Source organism: Rhagoletis pomonella, unplaced genomic scaffold (assembly GCF_013731165.1).
Source record: "Rhagoletis pomonella isolate Grant_MI unplaced genomic scaffold, Rhpom_1.0 Rhpom_scaffold_00014, whole genome shotgun sequence".
In the NCBI taxonomy this organism is placed as follows: Eukaryota; Metazoa; Arthropoda; class Insecta; order Diptera; family Tephritidae; genus Rhagoletis; species Rhagoletis pomonella.
In genome coordinates, this window is record NW_023458568.1 from 3362522 (window position 1) to 3385512 (window position 22991).

General features: G+C 36.1%; 1 protein-coding gene across 2 annotated transcripts in view; it reads left to right on the forward strand.

Annotated features, from left to right (window-relative positions):
• LOC118749179 (protein odr-4 homolog) overlaps positions 1–6883 on the forward strand; it is a 72601-nt gene extending 65718 nt beyond the window's left edge. For both annotated transcript variants that reach the window (XM_036483954.1, XM_036483953.1), the window contains exon 5: positions 5945–6883. In XM_036483954.1, coding sequence (XP_036339847.1) covers positions 5945–6815 — 871 coding nt within the window. In that variant the 3' untranslated portion in view covers positions 6816–6883. The remainder of the gene's footprint in view (positions 1–5944) is intronic.
• The last annotated feature ends 16108 nt before the right edge of the window (positions 6884–22991 follow it).

Consider the following 22991-nt stretch of genomic DNA (forward strand, 5'->3'; position numbering starts at 1 on the left):
TCCTTTCTGTGTTGCCGGAAAAGGGGGCCGGAAGTATTTTTGCGCAGAACTTCTCTCTGCGTAGGCGGCCTTCGGCCGCGCTTAGGGATTATAACCCTTACTAAGTAGAATTCTCCTTTCTGTATTGCCGGAAAAGAAGGGCGGACGTATTTTTGCGCAGAACTTTTCTCTGCGTAGGCGGCTTTCAGCCGCGCTTAGGGATTAAAACCCTTACTAAGTAGAAGTAAATAATTCATATTAGAAAAAACGAAATTATCCATATGCACACTTTCGTTAGAAAACCGAAATAATGCATATAACAAAAACCGAAATAATGCATGCATGCACAATTTCAGTTCAAAACCGAAATAATGCATATGGCAAAAACCGAAATAAAGCATACATGCACAGTTTCGGATGAAAACCGAAATAATGCATTTGTGAAAGACGAAGTTATGCATACATGCACAGTTTCGGTTGAAAACCGAAATAATGCATATAACAAAAACCGAAATAATGCATGCATGCACAGTTTCGGTTGAAAACCGAAATAATGCATATGAAAAACCCGAAGTAATGCATACATGCACAGTTTCGGTTGAAAACCGAAATAATGCATATGAGAAAATACCGAAATTATGCATATGCATACTTTCGTTTTAAAAGCGAAATAATGCATATGAAAAAAAAACGAAGTAATGCATACATGCACAGTTTCGGTTTAAAACCGAAATAATGCATATGGTAAAAACCGTAATAAAGCATACATGCACAGTTTCGGTTGAAACCGAAATAATGTCTAAATGCACAGTTTCCATATGCGCAATTTCGGTGCCCCATCACAGAGGTATGAAGAGATCCAATGTAGAAAATTAGGTGGAAGACCAAGAAGATCAAGTTTATAGATGAGCAGCGAGTGACATACTTTGTCAAATGCTTTACTGAAGTCGGTATATATAACATCCACATTTTTGTTTTCACTAAATGCTTTTGAGATATAGGATGTTAATTCAAGTAAATTTGATGAAGTTGATTTGCCTTTGCAAAACCCATGTTGACAGTATGAAATGGTAGATGAGATAAAATGCGTCACCTGATTTGTAATCATGATTCAAGAATTAAAGGTTTGCTCATTAGTGACATTCGAGTTTTGACACTCCCTTAGCTCCCTTACAAAAGATTTGCACACACACACGAACCCACACACAGTGCCTTGCTAAGAGAGCCGATTTTGTCAAGAGGTAGCGAGAAAACTGTTTTTTGTTTTATAATTGAATCATGATTTCTAATAATTGCTTCAAATAATTTACGAATTGCAGAGAGCTTAGCTATGCCCCGAAAGTTCTCCACCGAGGACCTGCTACCGCTTTTATGTAGCGGGGTTATGAACGATTCTTAACACACGACAAATTAAATAAGACTGTTAACGGCTCATAGAGATAATCAGCACAATTTATAAGAAAACAAGTGGGTATGGTCAGGACCATAACTAAAAGACTGCTGTAAGGACTTAAGGTAAACTAATACATTATCGGGATATATTATTGGGGTATGTATTGAGTTAGTGCAATGGGGTATAGTCGTTGCGCTGGGTATGCAGTTACAGTTGCATGGCTATACTCAATCCCGACTCTGGCGTCCTCGTTCGCGCACTCTGGGCAACGTGAGCAACCCATGTGCGAGATGCGGTAACCAATCCGAGTGGAGCCTTGGGTCACGGCAGAAAGAGAGGGAGCTTCGGTGGGACCCCTTCGACTTATTCGGTTTAGGGGCTCACCGAAGTCTGCAGCGCCTGTTCACCAGTAGGTGTGACTGCAAGCGGGTGTCTGCTTGGAGCAAGCGGCTCGCTATATAAACGTGTATTTGGTTGCGAAACCACCCCCGTCCCAGCAATGGGTTGTGCGCTGGGCTTGGGACCCGCCACGTAAAAACCACTTCCAGTGAAGAAGCAAGGCAAAGCTTCGGATGAGACCCCCCTTATGATGACGACCACGGCAAACGTTTAAAGGACTACGATTTGAGGGCATGCACCTGGAATGTCCGGACCCTTAATGGGGAAGGTGCCTCTGCCCGGCTGGTTGATGTCCTCGTAAGGACAAAAGCTGACATCACCGCCATCCAAGAAATGCGTGGACGGGGCAAGGCAAACAATGTCTGGGGCCTTGCGACGTCTACTACAGCTGCCATGTAAAGGAGCGCAAATTCGGTGTTGGATTTGTGGTGGGAGAGAGACTCCGTCGGCGAGTACTGTCGTTCACCCCGGTGGACGAGCGTCTAGCCACAATCCGCATCAAAGCGAGATTCTTCAACATCTCGCTCATCTGCGCCCATGCCCCGACGGAAGAGAAGGATGAGGCATCCAAGGATCTGTTTTATGAGCGCTTGGAGCGCACGTACGAGCGCTGCCCCCGTAATGATATCAAAATCGTGCTTGGCGACTTCAATGCCAGGGTGGGCAAGAAAGGGATCTTTGGAACCACCGTCTGAAAATTCAGCCTCCACGACGAAACGTCTGACAACGGATTGAGGCTGATCGACTTTGCCGGAGCCCGAAACATGGTAGTATGCAGTACTAGGCTCAAGCATAAAAAGATCCATCAAGCTACGTGGCTGTCTCCGGATCGAAAAACGAGAAACCAAATCGATCATGTGGTGATAGACGGAAGGCACGCCTCCAGTGTTTTAGACGTACGCACACTCCGAGGCCCAAACATCGACTCAGACCACTATCTTGTTGCAGCCGAGATACGCACCCGCCTCTGTTCAGCAAAAAATGTGCGCCCAAATATGCAAGGAAAGCTTAACGTCGAAAAGCTGCAATCACAACAGACAGCCAGCGCTCTCACACCTGCTCTCAGAGAGCACTCTTCAACAAACCGACATATGCGAGCAGTGGAACCACATTTCCCGCTCATTAAGTACCGCCGCCGAAGAAGTAGTCGGATTTCAGCGAGCCCGAAAGAACAACTGGTACGATGAGGAGTGTCAGGAAGCTGCAGAGAAAAAAGATGCCGCCTACAGGGCCACGCTGCGATCGGGCGCAACGCGCGCTATTTGGGACCGCTATAGGGATCTGAAGAGGGAAGCGAGACGTATTTGCTGCAACAAGAAGAGAGAGGCCGAAATACGTGAGTGCGAAGAGCTTGAAATGCTGGCCTACAGGAGGAATGCCCGAAAATTTTACCAGAGAGTTAAATGAACGCATGCCCGACGACTGGAATTTAAGTGTGCTCTGCCCAATCCACAAGAAAGGTGACCCCGCCATTCGCGCCAACTACCGCGGGATCAGCCTTCTAAGCATAGGTTACAAGGTCTTATCGAGCGTATTGTGTGAAAGACTGAAGCCCACCGTCAATGAATTGATTGGGCCTTATCAGTGTGGCTTTAGACCTGGCAAATCCACCATAGACCAGGTATGCACAATACGCAAATCTTGGAAAAGACCCGCGAGAAAAGGATCGACACTCACCACCTATTTGTCGACTTTAAAGCCGCTTTTGACAGCACTAAAAGGAGTTGCCTATACGCCGCTATGTCTGAATTTGGCATCCCCTCAAAACTCATACGGCTGTGTAAAATGACGTTGAGCAATACCACCAGCTCCTTCAGAATTGGAAAAGACCTCTCCGAGCCGTTCGCCACAAAACGGGGTTTCAGACAGGGCGACTCCCTTTCATGTGACTTCTTTAATCTGATGGAGAAGATAATAAGAGCTGCAGAACTGAACCGCTCAGGAACAATTTACTATAAGAGCGTGCAATTGCTGGCTTATGCCGTTGACATCGACATCATCGCTAACAAAACCCGCGAAGTCTGTTCTGCCTTATCCAAGTTGGATAGGGAAGCAAAGCGAATGGGTCTGGTGGTAAACGAGGACAAGACGAAGTATCTCCTGTCATCAAACAAACAGTCAGCACATTCGCGCCTTGGCACCCACGTCACTGTTGACAGTTACAATATCGTGAATTTCGTTTACTTGGGAACCAGCATTAACACCGATAATAATGTCAGCATTGAAATCCAACGTAGAATCACTCTTGCCAACAAGTGCTACTTTGGACTGAGTAGGCAATTCAGGAGTAAAGTCCTCTCTCGACGTACGAAAACCGCGCTCTATAAGTCACTCATCATGCCCGTGCTGGTATATGGCGCAGAAGCATGGACAATGACAACTATCCGATGAGGCGGCTCTTGGAGTGTTTGAGAGAAAGATTTTGCGGAAGATTTACGGGCCTTTACGCGTTGGCTTGGTCATGTCGTTCGAATGGACACCGACGCTCCAGCTCTGAAAGTCTTCAACTCGGAACCCGCTGGTGGTAGCAGAGGAAGAGGGAGTCCCCCACTGCGATGGAAAGATCAGGTGGAGAAGGACTTGGCTTCACTTGGCGTTTCCAATTGGCGTCAGTTGGCACAGAGGAGAAATGACTGGCGTGCTTTGCTTAACTCGGCCAAAATCGCTTAGGCGGTTACAGCGCCAAAAAAGAAGAAGCAGAAGATGTATTGAGTTAATTCGACTTAGGTTAAAAGGATAGGATAGGATAGGATGCTTGGGAGTTAATGGAGTAATTGGAAAATACGTTATTAACTATATAAACCCCCTCTAGCTCCGCCCCTATTAATTTCCAGCAAAAATTGTTTACACCTTTCAATTCAGTAAAAAGGGGCGGACCACGCCCACTTGTTTCTTTCCTCAACGGCCGCTTGTTCCAAAAATACTATTCCAAATTTCGAAGAGTACGAGAGCACCCCATTGCAAAGTGGTAGCATGCATGGGTAGCAAGCAGCGAAATTGTGTATCAAATAGTGCTTTTAAGGAATAGTGAACGGCTTTTTGATGTATTTTCAATCTTTATATACTTAAAATGAAATTTGTTAAACCAAAATTCAATTTCCCAGTGTTTGCATTTAAATAACAAAAACAAAAACAACGCGAATCAGCTGTTTCTCAAATTCTGGGCACGAAATGTGGTGATTTGCGTTCCCGTATTTCTGGACTTTGCTCAATTTTTGAGAGCAAACTTTTTGCTTATTCTCTAATTACCGGATCCGGTCCGGATTGTTAGGGAAAGAACCTAAATACAATAACAAGAGACAGCAAAAAAAAATGAAGTGAGCGAGATAATGAGAGAAATATGCAGCAATTCCAACAACAAAACAACTAGCACAGGCTCGCATTTATCTTGCTGTGCTATTTTGCAAAAAAAATACATGGATTTCAACGTTGCATATTTTGCAGCGATAGGAAATGTTTCCCATGTTTCTTTTTGTTGTGTGGTTGCAAGTATGTAATGCAATCCGTGCTACGTGCAATGGCTTTGCAAGATTTGGAGAATACCCCTAATATAAATAATAATGCTGAATATATATATGTCGCATGCGTTCCTTGTGTTGACATGCGTAGATTTGATGCATGATTTGATTTGAATTTATTCGACAGGGTCTTCATATATCACTTTCAAACATGTATAAGCGACATGATATAAACTGGCACTTGCATGATGTGGCACATGTCGCTACGTTTTATAGTTCAACATTTGCAGTCCTTTAATACATATCTGTGCCATTCAATTAAAGTAGCCTAAGTTCGGATATGCACTTTTCCCTTTAAAGCAACATTTCATTGTGGTTCCAAACAATAATTTAACGTTTAACCAGCCATAGGTATAGTTCAAGATACCGTTTTAATAGAAGTTTAATAAAAATATAAAAATTGTATGTATGTGATTATTTTTTAATTGAAAGTCAAACCTTCTAAAGTCACTTAAGGTACTTTAATTGAATGGCATAGATATGTATATATGTACTGTTACTGCGGAGATTTTTAGTAATGGGTGTATATTATTAATCCTAATCACAGGTAGCCACGTAAATTTAATTTTTAAAATTAGGTCATATGCCTAATGAGTTTAAAAGCTTAGCATTTTTTTAAACAGGATATATTCACTTAATTTATTTCAATTTACAGGGGAGGTTCATTTGCATCAATGAATTGCTATTTTTTGGATAAACCTATTGATTGGTATGCGTTTGAATGTTGCTACGAACTGGACGACATTTTTCCAATTTTTGACGACACACGTAAAATTAACATCGAGGATCAATTTCAACGTGCTATATCTTCAATGAAGCAAAGCTTGTCCAAATGTGAAATTTTTATAGAAAACGCGTTTGTGGATGATTCTTTATCATTGGAAGAATTTGTGACTATCAATCGTAAAAACGAAGCTAATGAAAACTATAAGGCAACTTTATTTCTACCTGTCAAGTGTCATCAAGGTAGCGAAAACTTTATTAAAGTAAGAAAATTCAAAGGTACCATTCGCCTTACTGGCGTTATTTCTTCGCGAATATGGTGCACTAAAACCAATGTTTTGGGCGATGTTAAGCGATTTTTGCGGAACGACATATTACGTTCATTGGCGGCACGTATCCAAGTTTACTGCGATGGTTTGACCGATCCTCATGTTAGCAACGATGTTATTTTTATAAGTGAACCCCCACGGCGCATATTTTTTAACATATTCGTCGATGGAACAATTAATGCAATACAATTTTCAGAATACATATTTCGAGGAGAAGCTCCAACTGTAGCTGTTGCGCAGGCTAAACAAGTTCTTGATTTAGACGTCAGTTCAGAGAATATAGTGACAGACATGGAGGGCTTACCTGACGATGAAATATTTAGTGACATGTCATTATCAAACTTACAGAAGACTTCTACCCAACAAATTGGCAATTCAACAAAATACTTAACAAGATCAATTTATATTTTGAGTATTTCATTAACGCTTTTGATTCTTTTGTTGTCTGTTTGGATGCATTACTTCTTTCATTGACTGCATTTGGATATGCACATATTTTATTCTTTACAAATAACCTTAAATAAATAGCATTCAGAAATCTATTAATCCCCAGAGCTTTATTTGGTTTACTTGGCTAAAATACAGCAGATCTATACAAAGTTTTGCTAAAATATTGCAAGAAATCACACATTATTTTAACTTTTTCTTTAATTATACTATAAAATAACCTATGTCGAGCCTTTTCCTTAAACTGTACACCATTGCGACAAACAGGACTAAAATGGAGAGTCCCATTGAAATCTCCATATGAACTGTAAGTATTTATTGTTTTTAGGAAAAATTCACGCATTTTAAGTACTCCTCCAATGATTTTCTTTCGTTATATAAGGTAAAATTAGTGCAAAAAAATTTAGAAAAAAGTTTTTTTTTTTACTGCGGTCGCCCCTCGGCAGGCAATGGCAAACCTCCGCGTGTATTTCTGCTATGAAAAACAGCTTCTCATAAAAATACCATCGCCGTTCGGAGTCGGCGTAAAACTGTAGGTCCATCCACTTTGTGTGAAAACATCAAGGCTTACGCCACAAATCGGAGGAGAAGCTCGGCCAAACACTAACATATGTGTAAGCCCCAATCTATTATTATTATATAAGGTAAATTGGGTTTCTTTTTTTTAATAAAAGAACCAAAAAAGATAGCTGTGAAACAGTGTTTTAATTATTATAGCAGAAAACTATTACGCTGCATATTTCAAACATTTCGGGAAATCTACATACACTTTGAATACGCCCGCTCACACAGTGAGAGAAATTATGAAAAAGCTGGTCAATATTCCAAAAATCAAAGTTGTCCGACTTTTGCAAAACGTGGTAATTTGTCTAGAGGAAGGTCCATTGCGTAGTGGATGAAAAGTATAAGGCACCGTTTTTTTGTATCTTCTCACTAGAGCAGTTTGAACTTGCTATTCTCAATAAAGTTTGTGCTGCTTTTTCGTTGGCTCTAAAATTGTGCTTCGGAAATTTGATTTTAAAATAGTGGTTAAAGGACTTAATTATTTTTTGCGAGATAGAGAACGTTTCTGACGGTATCTAAGTCATCAAATTTAAATTTTTGACACAAGTAAATAGTGTATCTAAAAATAAATTGTAAAAGCTGTCTAAAAAAAATATAAGAATAGTTTTTGATTTGCGAAAAAGTTGAGATCGCGGGAGATCGGGCTATATTGAAGATGATAGCAAAAACAACGTACTTCAAGAATCTAAAAAAAAAGGAACCAGATTCGTCCAAGTTATGTTGTAATTCACGATTTAATAGTGCGATAAAATAAAAACAGTGCTCATTGTGTTGTGTGGAAAGCTTACACAGGGCAACAGATGATTTTGGTGCGGCAAATGTTAAAGCTGTTTTTGATAGACTTTTTTGTACTGATTACGAATCCGAAGGGTAAAGTTTCCATCAGGTCCAGTGTCAAAAAATCGCATTTTTTGCAATATTTGAGAAGCTTTAGCAAAGAAAGAAAACGTGATAAAACCTTTCAATTGGGCTTAAGTTACAGCTTGAACTCTCGACTACTGTCCCTGAAACCTTAACCTGATGGTCACTTATAGTCATTTATTGAACACCAAGAAATACTGGGGGAAAAAGTGTTGTTAAAGTCAGGTTTTGCTGTTACTAAATTAAATAATAAATTGCTGTAATAAATTACTATTACTACGTTTATGCGTAGGAAAATTCACGAATCATTTCATGAATTTGGGCTAAAATTGGCTGCATAAACACAATATCATGAATTCAACTATACACGAAAATCAACCATGAATTTGGGCACCATTTCATGAAATCGTGAAGTGGAAGTCCGGCAAGGGGTAGTGATATAACCATGACTTAAACCACTGGAAAAGTTACGTGGATTTTTTGTAATATTAAAGAAATTCAAACAGAAGAAATTCAAATGCAATAAAACCAATTTAAATATAACATGGACAATTTCCTGGTACCAACGCCATTTGCAAATTCAAAAAAAAAAAAAAAAAAAAATGCTAAAACAAACCACAACCCTACTGTTCAGTTTTACGCTGGTGCGCTGCCAATATTTCTAAACACTTCATTTCAAGTATTCGCGAATTATGTATAAACGGAACCATTTTTGAATTCATGAAGTATAGAATTCGTGAATTCTGCGCATAAACGTAGTATATATGTAAGTATTTTCAGGGGCAGTAGGTATTCGATACTAGTTCCAGCTTTAATTTCAGCCTAAGTGAAGGTTTTATCACGTTTTCTCTCTTTGCTAGAGCCTCTCGAAATATTGAAAAAACGCGATTTTTGGACATTTTGACCTAGTTTTTCTCAAAATCTGGAGTTGTTAAGCGGTCGAGTTTCTTAGTGGCTGTAGCACCAGCTTTTGCAAAAAAAAAGACGCTCAGCAGGCACCGAGATGCCAACTAAATGACAGTATTTTTTCGAAAGTCCGCAATGTTTTGGATAAACAGTTCTCATTTCTTCAAAGTTGACCAACTTGCCTACATACGGCTTATTTACAACCAACTTCTAGTATTTCACCAACTAGTTCGCCGATAAATCAATGAGTTCGTAGGGCCTTTGACGTTGCCACACTTAAGCTGATCCCAGATAAAACGCTTGCTTCGCTTTGCGTGACAGAGGTGCTTTGACAGATAAGATGAATTGTATGAAAATGCACAAAGCACGCCACTTAGATCGTTGCAGCTGCAGAAAACTTATAATATAAAGAAGCTGCAAATTTTGGTTTCATCGAACATTTGTCTGAAACGTTTAGAGGATAGAATTTCACTATTCTATTTTAAAATTTCCGCGTCACTTAACATTTGAAATTTAACATTTTTGTGGATTTTTCACCAAATGCTCCTTCAACAATGTTGCTTGAATGTTACTTCAATGTTGCTTGAACCTTGTAAGATTATTGCGGGGCAGATAAGTTATTTCAATAAGTTCAATATTTATTGAATTGGTAATACGTTAATAAAATTTAAAATAAAATAAATTAAATAATGTATCATAAATTAAAATGAAATAAAATTAAAATAAAATAAAGTTCTAATGATCGTTGACGTGCAAATTCTTTGTATGTGTGTATGTACATCCTTTTCTATCAGTTTTCCAACTAGTAATTTTTTATTGGCCAAAAATTGCAATAATTGGGGAAGGCGATTTTTCTCCTATGTATGGATATATACAGTATGTACATATGTAAATGCCAATAATTGCCGTCAAATCGTCAAATCTTTCTTGTCATCGCTTTAAATAGGTCGTATTTTCGCAAAGTTTTTCTAAAAATGCCGCCGGTTCGGAAATGTCGCGTTCGCGACTGTAGCAGCACCAACGCCCCAACTAGGATGTTCGCCTTCCCCCAGGATCCTCATCTGGCCAAGAAGTGGAAGGACAACATTGGAGTCACCCCTGCCGATGGCCACTTTGCGGTCACCAACGCCTTCTTATGCGAGCACCACTTTGAGGAGGAGGCAATAGGACCGAAGCTGCTGCATCTGGGTAAGTCTCAATATTTAGTTGCATGAACGCATTTATAGGTGTGTACATATGTGTTCTCATTCGTATGTATGTAAATAATCATTTGTATGCATATACATATGTATACATTAGTGGTGTTGGTTTAATGCGAGACGGTGTATGAAGACTTAAATTGAAAAAATTAAATTAAAATTAAATAAATTCTAATGAAATAAAATAAAATATATTTAAATAAAATAAATTAAAACTAAATAAAATAAATTCAAATAAAATATAATAAAATATATTTAAATAAATTAAAATAAAATAAATTCAAATAAAATAAAATAAAATATATTTAAATAAAATAAAATAAATTAAAATTAAATAAAATGAATTCAAATAAAATAAAATAAGATATATTTAAATAAAATAAAATAAATTTAAATTAAAATAAAATAAATTTAAATTTAAATAAAATAAATTCAGGTAAAATAAAATGAAATATATTAAATAAAATAAAATAAATTCAAATAAGATAAAATAAATTCAATTAACATAAAATAAAATAAAATATATATAAATAAATTAAAATAAAATAAAGTAAAATAAAATAAAGTAAAATAAAATAAATTTAAATCAAATCAAATAAATTAAAATAAAATAAATTTAAGTAAAATAATAAGCAAATTGAAATAGAAATAAAATTGAAATAAATGTATGAATGTGAATATATTTATAATGTATATATTGTTACATGTTTATATGTGTATATGCGCATATGTATGAATATATGTATATGTAGCGCCGTATACATAAACATACGTCCATACATATGTGAAATATATGTCCCTTATTGTAGATAACTTCTGCTAGGTTGATTTTAATGCCGTTTAATTCCATGGTATAGGGGTATAGATCCATTATAACATATTACCTTAATTGTAGGTTCCGCAAGACGCAAGAAGAAGTAGGTATAGAGGACTCCTTTGACGTTAATAGCGTCTTCTCTTCTAATTGGGTCATTCACCCCGTTGAGCGCACTTACTGCGATCCAGTCCAGGACTCCAACGCTGATTTGACGTTAGAAGAATTTGCCCTTTATTCAGACCTTAAAGATAGGAAAAACCGTTATGAGAAAGTTTTTTTAGATGAAATTGAACAAGTTTCACCTGCTGTTAGCGATGAGCATTTCGCTAAGATTTGCCGTGGCTATCAGCAGAATGAAACCAAACTCCTTAAAAAAATTCAAGACCTAGAATCCCAACTCAGAGTCTTAAAAAAAAATATTCTGACGTTGAAAAGGACGCCATCTTTCCCGCAGTGGATGCCAGCGAACACGCCGTACAATTTGCGAAAATGATAACGAATACGCGGCATTCATATGCAGAGGAGGAAAAGATTTTGGCCCAAAACCTTAATTATATGTCATCTAAGGCATATAATTTCATGCGCGATGACCCCCTTTTTGCCCTCCCCCATAAAACTACCCTTTTACTTTGCGCCCTGTTCGGTTTGTAGCCCCTGGGCCGCAAACCAACGTCCTTGATAATTTGAGTAGAATTGTCAAAGACATGTCTGAGAGCGAACGGCTCTGTACATTCATTTGTGATGAAATCGGTATAAAAGGCGATCTAACATAACACAAAACCAGAGACCTCATAGATGGTTTCGTTGATGACGGAGCCGGTCTCCGTCAAAATACCATTGGCAATAAGTGCCTCTTTTTTATGATCAAAGGGATCACAAAAAAATGGAAGTACGTACTGTCTTATTCTATAGCAAAAGAGGCGGTTAAGGCCCCCTTCTAATGAACCTGTTGAAAAGCAATATAGATTCTGCCCAAACACTTGGTGTCAGTGTAAGGACTATAATATGTTGTTAGGGTACTCACAATTTACAGCTTGTCCATTTGCTCAATATCACTCCCGAAGCCCCTATTTCGAGAATAATGGCCAACGGGTTCATTTCTGTTTGATTATTGCCACCTTATTAAGTCCATCCGCAACAATTTCCTTAAGTACGACTTCCAAACTGCGGATGTCACCGCTAGTTTTCGTGTCATTAGAAAAGTGTACGCACTTGATAAAGCCAACGTAAATTTTAACATTTTTTCCGAAATTGACCGACGCTCTTATTTATCCCGGTAATAAATAAAATTAGCGTCTCTCGTGCCACGCAAGTTTTAAGCAACTCTGTTGCAGCTGGTATCGAGATGGCATACGATCAGAAACTTTTCGGTAATGACCACATTAATTTCATTAAACGTATTAAAAACCTTCTCCTCTTGTCCAATGCCTCGACGGCTTCATTTTGACCCTTAAAGCTATGCTTTCACTTTCGGCGGAAATTTTCGAGGAACATAAAAACCCCTCCTTTATACTTCTGGGTAAATTAAATCAAGATCCGCTTGAAATTTTTTATTATAAAGTCCGAGCTACTTCCGGCATTAATACCCGCATATGAAATGCAATTTATCGTTGCGCGTCTTATATCGATGCACATTTTTCGGCGTAAATTTTCGCAAACAGGTAGTAACGGTGAGGAAGATGACGACCTTAACCTGGACTGGAATACCCCTCAAGAGCAAGCTCTTATGGCTACCCTGGACCCCCCAGAATCCATTTCTCTCGAAGATATCGAGATCCCCGACGGTCATTTCGCTCAAACACAAAAACCTGCCCAAATTCAAGTACAAAGGTACTACGCAGGGTATGCTATTTACCAAAAGGTACTATTAAAGAAAATGTAACCATTGTCTTCATCTTATGATGAAATTTGATAATCCCTTAGATAAAAATTCAGAGGCCTTTATTCGAGCGAAAAATTTCAAAGACCCTGACGATCTCAGCCTTTTAAACCCCAATGATCGTATATTCGAGATATGTCGTATGCAAATGTCTTTGTATAACGACATATTCTCCAAAAATGCCCACAAACCTGATCTTAAAGCTTTAACAATTTCTGCTATCCGCAGTAGAACCCTTGTAATGTATCCCGAATGATTTCTTAGACTTTGGACTTAGAAATATTAAAATAAATGTAATTAAAGAGGAAAGGATATAGAGAGAGACACAGAGACTCAACCTGGGAACTATTTTGGGATTTTAGAGATTTTCGGGATTCTCGAGATTTATCGATAAAATAATCGATAACTATTTTGTTAGCGATTTTTTATCTATATTTATCGATTTTGTTATCGATATTTATCGATTTTGTTATCGATATTTATCGATTTTTTCATCGACTATTTTCGATATTTTTATGGATTTTGTTGTCCATATTTTTATCGATTGTTTATCGATTTTGATATCCCTATTTTGATAGATTTTCCAATCGATTTTGCTATCAATATTATAACCGATTTTTCTATCGAAATTTTTATCGAATTTATCATCGATTTTGTTATCGATATTTTTATTGGTTTTGTTATCGATATTTTGGTGGACGTTACTATCGATTTTGTTATCGATAGAGTGTAAAGATAAAAATGAAGGTAAAGGAAAACAGAATAAAATAAATGTAATTAGAACGAACAGGAGTAAAGGTAGGGATCTAGATAAAAAAGACAAAAAAATAAACCTTAAGCAAAGCAGATGAATGTATGTATGTACATTAGGGCGGGTCAATTTGTATGGATCGATTTTTTTCGACATTGTTCCTAGCATATTCGGATTCTTCATAAAATTCTAAGAAAAAAATTCCTCCAGACCATAGCTCTAAAGTTAATTTCGAGCCTGCGCATTTTTAAAAGAAGATATCTTATATATAAAAATGAATTGCTGTCCGTTAGCCTCGCTAAGACTCGAAAACAGCTTGACCGATTTTAATATTTTTATTTTTTCGGTTTGTTTTTTATAATATCCGGATGGTTAAAACCAAAAAAAATAGAGAGTTGCCACCTGTTTAAAAATTTCAATATAAGTAAATTAATTACATAAATTAGATATTGCAATATGGGTGTCAAAAGAAAGAGGTTATGAAGGCTTACAGGCGAAAATATTTTTGAGGGGGGTTGCCACCTGTTTCAAAATTGAATTAAATGAAATTGATAAGATAAATTAAATCTTGCAATATGGGTATCAAATTAAAAAGGTTTAAGAAGGCTTACTACTGAAAATATTTTTGAGTCGAGTTGCCACCAATTTCGAAAATTTAATTCAATTAAGTTAATAAGATAAAGTATGTATGTATTATAATATAGGTGTCGAACGAAAAGTATTTGAAAAATTATTGATTAAGAAATATTTTCTATAGGCCTGCCACCTACCTGATCGGTAAAAACTAAAAGCCATACTCGCAAATATTATTCGAAGCTCTTGAGGCTCGCATCAATGTGGAATACTGTAACTCCGTCAAGTTAGTGTTTATTGATGGCAAACAAAGTACTATCATGTTTGGCAATGATATCACCCCATCGAACAATGCACTTAGCCTCGATATAAAAAGAGAACAAAAGCCGAAGTATTAGCCGAAGCAGTTCACACAAATGTTCCACAATTGAACTAACAAAAAAATATGGCCTATGAATCTTTTATAGAAGCTGTAAAATTTAAACAAAAAAACAAAACCGACTTCAATTCTCATATACAAATTTAAGTGTACCATTATTTTCTTCGTGGCCCAGTTATCGGATCTACACTCAATTAGTAGGAGACTACCTCTGAGGAACCACCTTTCCTTTCAAAAAGAATTATAGAAAACGGATAACGTAGTCCAAAGTTACGCGGTAACATACATAAAAACATATTCCGACGAATTGTTAAAATATGCAGATTAATATTTAATAAAGTGTTACGGATATATTTTTTTTAATACAAACCTGTGCTTGGGAGTTTATTGATACAAAAAATTAATTTCTGATATCTATTCTTTATTGAAAGAACCGCAAGATTGCACTACAAAGCAAATTACATATTTTTTACTATTGTAACGGGAGAAGTTACTGTATGTATTTTTTTATATGTACAGTGTCGAACAAAAGTTTTGGCGCAGTAAATTTTCGCATTACATATATGCAAAACTTTTAATTTATTTCCGATAATTTTTTATAAAAACATAGTTCATACTTAATGTGGCCAACCGTATTTCTTTCGGAAGTACAGTACTTCTTTTTTCGCTCTTGTACTTTGTACTTCGAAGTACAGTCAAATGTACTTATTTTGTAACCAGTTAGCGACAATTTTCGGATCGCTATCGCACTTTTTGACGCATGATATAAATGTATTTGCGTCTAAAAGTGCGATAGTGATTCGAAAATTGTCGTTAACTGGTTTCAGAATCTTCCCCCAGGTCCTGTAATTCTCCGATCTTCTGGACGATCGTCACATGGTCTGGGTGATCATTTCGTTGAAACCATTAAAGTCGCCGCGGACCGATGGCATCATACCTGCACAGCAGCGAAGGACTCTGAAGGTGTCGTGCGATTGGTTGGATCCCATTTATGCGAACTGCTTGGAGTTCAGCCCGAAGGACGGAAAAGGCGCACATGTTTCCCCTAAGTATTTTAGGTCAATCAGTCCCTCTTTGTTTTTTCTAAAAACTCTAGAGAGACTAATAGACCTCTGCATAAGAAACGCGATTGCTTGTGACTGTCTTTCAAGAGCTCAGTATGCTTATTGCAAGAAGAGGTTGGTGAATATCGCCCTGCATACATTGGTAAAGTGGTCATAGGAACTTTTCACGCATAAAGATTATGCAGTAGGGGCCTTCTTCGATATCGAGGGGGCCTTCAACAATGTCACACCAGAGGCAACAGTCGATATAAATATTCATAATCAGGGGGTCGAAACCAACCTAATAAGGCTTATCTACAGCTCACTACCGCGAATAGAACTGTCGCGGCGGAGTGGGGACGCGCCTGCACTCAATGCAGAGTCATTTGGAGCACTCCACAAGGTGGTGTTCTCTCTCCCCTGCTCTGGATTGCGGTTGTAAAAGACCTTCTAGAGAAACTGGATAGAGTGGGCTGTCGGGTGATCGCCTATGTAGATGATGTGGAAATTTTGGTTAAGGGACGATTTCTAGACACCATTTTTGTTCTGGCTCAGGGTACCTGAACCAGGTAACTAGGTGGGCGATCAACGGCGGCTGTCGTGGAAGCCTAATATTGAGGTAAGGTAAGAAAGGTGTCGGTTGCCTTGTACTTCTGTAGGGGTCTCTCGCCCAAATTAATTCATTAGCTCTAGGAAACCAGATTTAAGCCTATATTGTTTCAGGGAGCCCTTCTCTGGTGGAACTTACTAGAGAAGGCTACACTTGTAAAATAGGAATTAGCGGAGCATTAGGAACCACACCTACACTGGCGCTCAACATACATATGTTGAACACGGCGCCTGCGGATATTGCAGACAGAATTGTCGCAGCACGATCTGCTATTGGGCTTAGGGGAACCGGGTCCTTTCGTGACATAAAAAAGGAAAAGATGTTTCTCTGCTGCAGCAAATGTTTTAATAGGGCACTTTTAAACATGTTACCTCTCAAGGGCTAGTGATGGGGGTTCTGACAGGCCATTATGCGATTGGTATTCATGCGTTGAGACTTGAAATTTCAACTGATCCTCGCACTTTTCAACAAACACTGAGCTCTCAGGGATCGAAATTAGCCGCATTCGAAATTTCATAATCGACTCGCGGCGTTAACTTAACCTAACCTGTACTTCTTTGTGCTATGAAATAGTTGGTCACATTATTCATACTACACTAAAACACATAAAAATCAAATGTGTAAACTCTGTGAAAAACTCAGGAAAATTCAATAAATCAGCATATGCAATTTTATATTCAGATTTTCAAGCAACTTCAAACCTGCACTTTGATAAACTAAAATTAAATGTATTATTAAACTGCATACTTGGAATTTTTCTAAAAAATACTTTGCCTATATTGCGAAAAATTTACTGTGCCAATACTTTTGTTCGTTACTGTAAGTAAATAAACCCTTAACTTTAAAAACCCAAAAAAAAAATTTACAATATTTCGAAATTATTTTTCGAATCATAAATTTTTTTTATGATTAACAATGTATTTATATTTTTTTGTTTGGTTTTAGATCCTTTTTGCTTTCAACACGAGGTATCTTTTCTAGTTTCTATTGTCATAGCCATAACTCCCTCTCTATTTCTATCAATCAATCAATAAATTTTATAATTTTTTTTTGGCATTTTTCCTAAATTTTCGGTAAGGAATACGCGTGTAGATGAAAAATATATAAACCGTAAGAACGGCCCATATATATGTATATGAAAGAGTACACACATACGACGACTCTAGCCATTGTGTGTCAGTCCTTTAAACCATAGTTATTTTTTTCTTATGGTATTAAAAAAATATCGTTCGTAACACTTTAGTAAATATTTATCCGTATATTAACTGAGTATATATTAAAGACTAGAAGATGACCCGGTGAACTTCATATCATCTATAATTTATTTGAATTTCACTTTGATCAATTATAACAAATCTACAAAATGCAATATAATGAGATCACTAATACTGCCTGCTGTTATAGCTGATAAAAGATTCCACACCTATGAGATGTGCCACGCCCCTTTTTACAAACTCATTTATATACATATATCTTTCCATAAGCACCTACCATAGGTATCTGTGCATTTCAAATTTCGAGTTCATGTGACTATAATTCCGAAGTTAGAGCTGATTAAAAATTTTCACTATGGGAGGTACCCCTCATCCCCCTCCCCCCCTTGGCGAGTTTAAATTTTTTTACCCTATTATAGGTCCAGGAGTCATGGCAATACTTTGGCAAAATTTTATTCGATTCTGTACATCCGTTCAGGCTGCAACCTGGTACATACATACATACATACATATAGTAGATTTGCTTTGAAGCGCCATCTTGCGGTTCTTTAAATAAAAAATAGATATCAGAAATTAATTTTTCGTATCACAAAACTCCCGAGCACAACTCTTTATTACAAAAAAAAACATTCCTAACACTTTAGTAAATATTAATCTGATTATGGACTTAGTATTAATTAAAAATATTTTCTTTTAAAATTGCGCAGGCTCGAAATTGATTCTAGAGCTATGGTCTAAAGGGCTTTTTTTCTTAGAATTTTATGTAGAATCCGAATCTGCTAGGAACGATGTCGAAAAAAAAATTGACCCGCCCTAATGTACATATTTATGTATATTGGTTATGAGAAAAAAAGAGATACGTAACGTAAGTTTCACTTCACCAGTGTGGCCCAGGCGCACTAACTTTTATTATTGAAATGTATTTATTTTATTTTAATTTATTTTATTTTATTGAAATGTATATATTTTATTTTAATTTATTTTATTTTAGTGAAATGTATTGAATTTTATTTTATTGAAATGTATTTCATTTTATATTATATTTACATAAAAACTAAAAAAATAAACTAAAAAACAAACAAAACAAACAAAAAACAAAAAAAAGCATGAAACCGTTTTACATTTGTAGCTAGTTAGCTTTGTTTAGTTGTATATTAGTATAGTTGAATTTACTTTGTTCTATATGAATTATTAGTATGTACATATTTGTATATTAGCAAATTGTATTATTAATTAATGGTATTAGTAATTAGTAGTTTGATAATTATTTAGAGTAGCCCTTAGTAGTAAATATTATAGCATTAATAGTAGTAGTACCTCTGGACACGAGCCAAGTCTTTTAAAACCTTATATATATATATATATATATATATATATATATATATACGTATACATAACTATATAATGGGTATATACATATGTATATGCATATCAGGGTTGTTGCGAATATTCGCATTCGCATTCGCAACCGCGGAGCTTCCGCATTAATTTCAACATTCGCTTTCGCATTCGCAATAATCAATGCGGAGCTTTTGCGAATGCGAATGTTCTGCAAGTGCACCGTATAATGGCAAACAAAATTACAAATTGTAGCTAATATTTTTGCCTGTGTTCGTCGGAGTATTTGTGTAACAAAACTGGTCAAATGTCATATTTATCAACTTAGATAAAAATGTCTTTAAACATATTATTTCTTAAGCTATATAACCGAGCTATCAATTGGCAGCCATACAAGTTCCAACTTCTACTTGACCTTTGACGTACGTCAAAGAGAACATAGTCTTTTTAACAATGTTTTTTTTTCTGTGCTTTAAACCACAGTATATCGATGGCTGAGTGGAAGATCGACCTATCTCGGCAGCCAGTTCGAAAACATTCTATCTCAAAAAACTTTTCAATCTCAGCTGCCGATTCAAAAACCCCCTATATCAGCATATTTTCAATACATTTTGAAGTGCGATAGGGCGTTTTTGAATCGAATTTTGAGATAAGGTGTTTTTCAATAAAATTCTGAAATAGGGCGTTCTTGAAAAGTTTTTTGAGATAGAATGTTTTCGAACTGGCTGCCGAGATAGGTCGATCTTCCACTCAGCCATCGATATACTGTGGTTTAAAGCATTCAATAGTTCATTATCATGTACGTGTTATATTAATTATTACACTGAACTATGAACTATGAACTATCTGTACTAGTACCTATAATAATAGACAATAATTTGCAATGTTTTTACAATTATGCAATTAGTTTCGGGCACTATTAAACATTCATGACTTGTGCCAGTCTGCCATAATACGGTTGTTGCTCCCTTTCATACCACAGTAATTTTTTATACAACTCTGAATCAACAAAATGCATGCTCCTTCTCATTTTCAACCCTGATCAGATTTTACCCCCGAGGAGTACTCAAAAAGGTTTATTACTGTATATACAGTGCTTTAAACACCTGCATTGCTTTCTTTCTTTATCATGATTTTTTTGGACCAATCTTAAAAAAACGAATAGACACGAAGAAAGTGTGCACTGTAATTCTTAACCAAATTTTCGTGATTTGCTTTTGATGTTACATATATTCGTTTCAATAATTTCAAATGGGACTCTTTGGGGAATTTATTTTTAGCAAAAATTTTAAAAACAATAATTTTGTTTACTTGTTGCTATTTAAAGTCAAATAGTAAGCTCCTTCAATAGTGATTTCCAGCAGAAATGGTAAACGTCTGGCTATAAAGAGAATCGATGCTCAAATAATTAAAAAAATATAGGTCCGACCTTTAATAAGATACGAATTACGTAACTATCTATATGAGATGCAAATGCTTATAAAAAAAAGGGTGCTTTTTTTAAATACCAATATTCTGATCCGATTCGGCTGGCAGCCACGACTTTGGCTGCATTTCTTTATTCATTCTGAACGTTTGGAATAAACTTTTTTGTTTACTTATTCTTTAGAACGTTCCTGATGATATGTCAACGTATATTTCAAACGCATTCTGTTTATTCCGGCTGTGAAATGGGATTATCCGGAATGTATAAAGAAACGCAGCCTTTGAAAACAGAATTTTGTTCAAAATTTTCATTCCTGGAAAATCATAATATATTTTTCATATCTACCTATTTATCTCGCTATAAGCACAAATTTTTCAAACTATTCGCAGAAGAAGGTATTAAAAATTAATTACGGAAATTAAATCGAAAAACGTTGATAAAGTAATGAGAATGAAGAATTCTTTTTAAAAGCTTTAGAAAAACCTGACACATCTGGTTTGGCCTCGCATTATGCTAGGTTCTAATTGTTTCTTAAAAATACTTGACATCCGCATTCGCATCCGCGGATGTTAGCTTTTAGATATTCGCACCCGCATTCGCATCCGCGGATGTCTAAAATTCCACATTCGCAACATCCCTAATGCATATGTATATTGTATCATATTTTGAAAAACTGGTGAAAGCTTGGTTAAAATCCAAGGTGATCATCAATATAAAAATTGGTAAGATCGTGTGAGAATTTGCTTTACGGCGAGAGCATATTCGCAATTCGTGTTTTATTACAATCAAAAATTTACCTTTTTTACTATTTTTTATATTTATTTAAATTTCTTTTCAGGGGTTTTTATTTTATTTAATTTCAGATGTCTTCTTTGTACATATCTTTCAGGTGTATTTTATAATTTTTTTTTTAATATTTTAATATTAAGCCAAATTCAGTTGTTAATGTTAAATACATATAAATATTAATATAATAAAGAAATTTTAATAAAATCTACTTCTTTTTAATTTTGGAAAAAGTTTTGATAAGTTTTGATAGGTATATGGTGGCATTTTTCTTTATGCATTCAAGCGAAAAAGCATTTTCGCACATATATTCTTTGGTACGTAAATGTAGATATGTCAACGAAAATTAAAAAATTTTGGATATTTGTACTTGCAAAATCGATAGTACATGTAGCCAGTAAGATGCATGAATTTTAATAAGTGCTGTGGCATAGTTGGTTGATGCATGGCAATAAATGATACTTTGCTGCCGTTTTTGTCAGGGTTCATATCCTACCCGAGGCGGTGATTTTTTATGAATTTATTTCCAAAATAAAATAAACAATAATTTGGTGGTTGAAATGAATTTTTTGCATTTCGATCGCCATCGAAGTTATTGAAAAAGAAGAAGAATTCTAGACAAGACGAGGGAAACGAAAGCGAAGTGATCTTGCGCACAGATGCATGATTTCAGTAACAAGTGGAAAAAAACCTTTTATTTAGATCACAGAAGAGTGCGAAGGAAGGGGGATTTTGAGCACTGTGGACACTTTTCATTGCCACGACGCAAATCAACTTGTGCAAGGTGCGCACGAATTTATGAATGGCAGTTTTTACGTTTATGAATAAATGTCTTGCTCGTGAGAAGCGGGAGTTCGGGGAATAGTAAGCGCAGTGTCTGTATGTTTTCATTTGTAGTAAGTATTTGTATGTATGTACATACATAAGTACATATTTAGTTTTTTATGTTCGTATACCTTGTTTATACCTACGCAAGAACCGCATTAACAAAAAGCTGATTCGACTTAACACATTTCTTTCAAGTATTTATACCTCGGTCTTTATTGCGCATTCGATGAAGCCGTATTCAAAAGCAAACCAAATCTGCTGTTTTTATATGACATTTCTTTAATAACTAACTTGCGCGGTTGACCTAAATGGAAGCGAACAATAATTCGAATTTATTATAATAATTAAAATTTAAAAGGTGAAAGCCAGCCTTTTTTCACTTCGCGTCAAATGAATGATGCGTTTATACTTGTGTTCTAAGCGATGTGAGAATTAAAAAACCGATTTGAAAACATCTTGTTATACCGCCACATAAAGCGCTTTGACCCAGTTCGCTGTGATTCAAAACGGAAGCATAAAACAAATTTCAATACGCTCAGAAATTCTAAAGTGTATTCACTCGATTTTGTTTTCAAATCGGTGTTTTATTTCTCACATCGGTTAGAAAATAGGTATAAACACATAACTCATTTGACGCGAAGTGAAAAAGGCTGGTTTTCTTCATACAGCCCGTTTTAAATTTTTTATTATTATATAAATTTGAATTATTTACTACGTTTATACGCATGCATAAGCCGCGTTCGCTTTTATTTCGGTCAATCGCGCAAATTAATTATTAAATAAATATGGAAAGAAAACAAATTTTGTTTACTTTTGAATACGGTGTCAGCGAGGGCGCTATAAAGACACAGGTATAAACTTTTGAAAGAAATATGTGTTGAGTCAAATCGTTTTATTGTAAATGCGGTTCTTACATTGGTATAAACAGGGTAAAATTCGACGCAATACTTTTAAATTTCTATGCGTATTGAAATTTTGTTTATGCATACGTTTTGAATCACGGCGAAGTGGGTTAAAGCGGTTCATGTG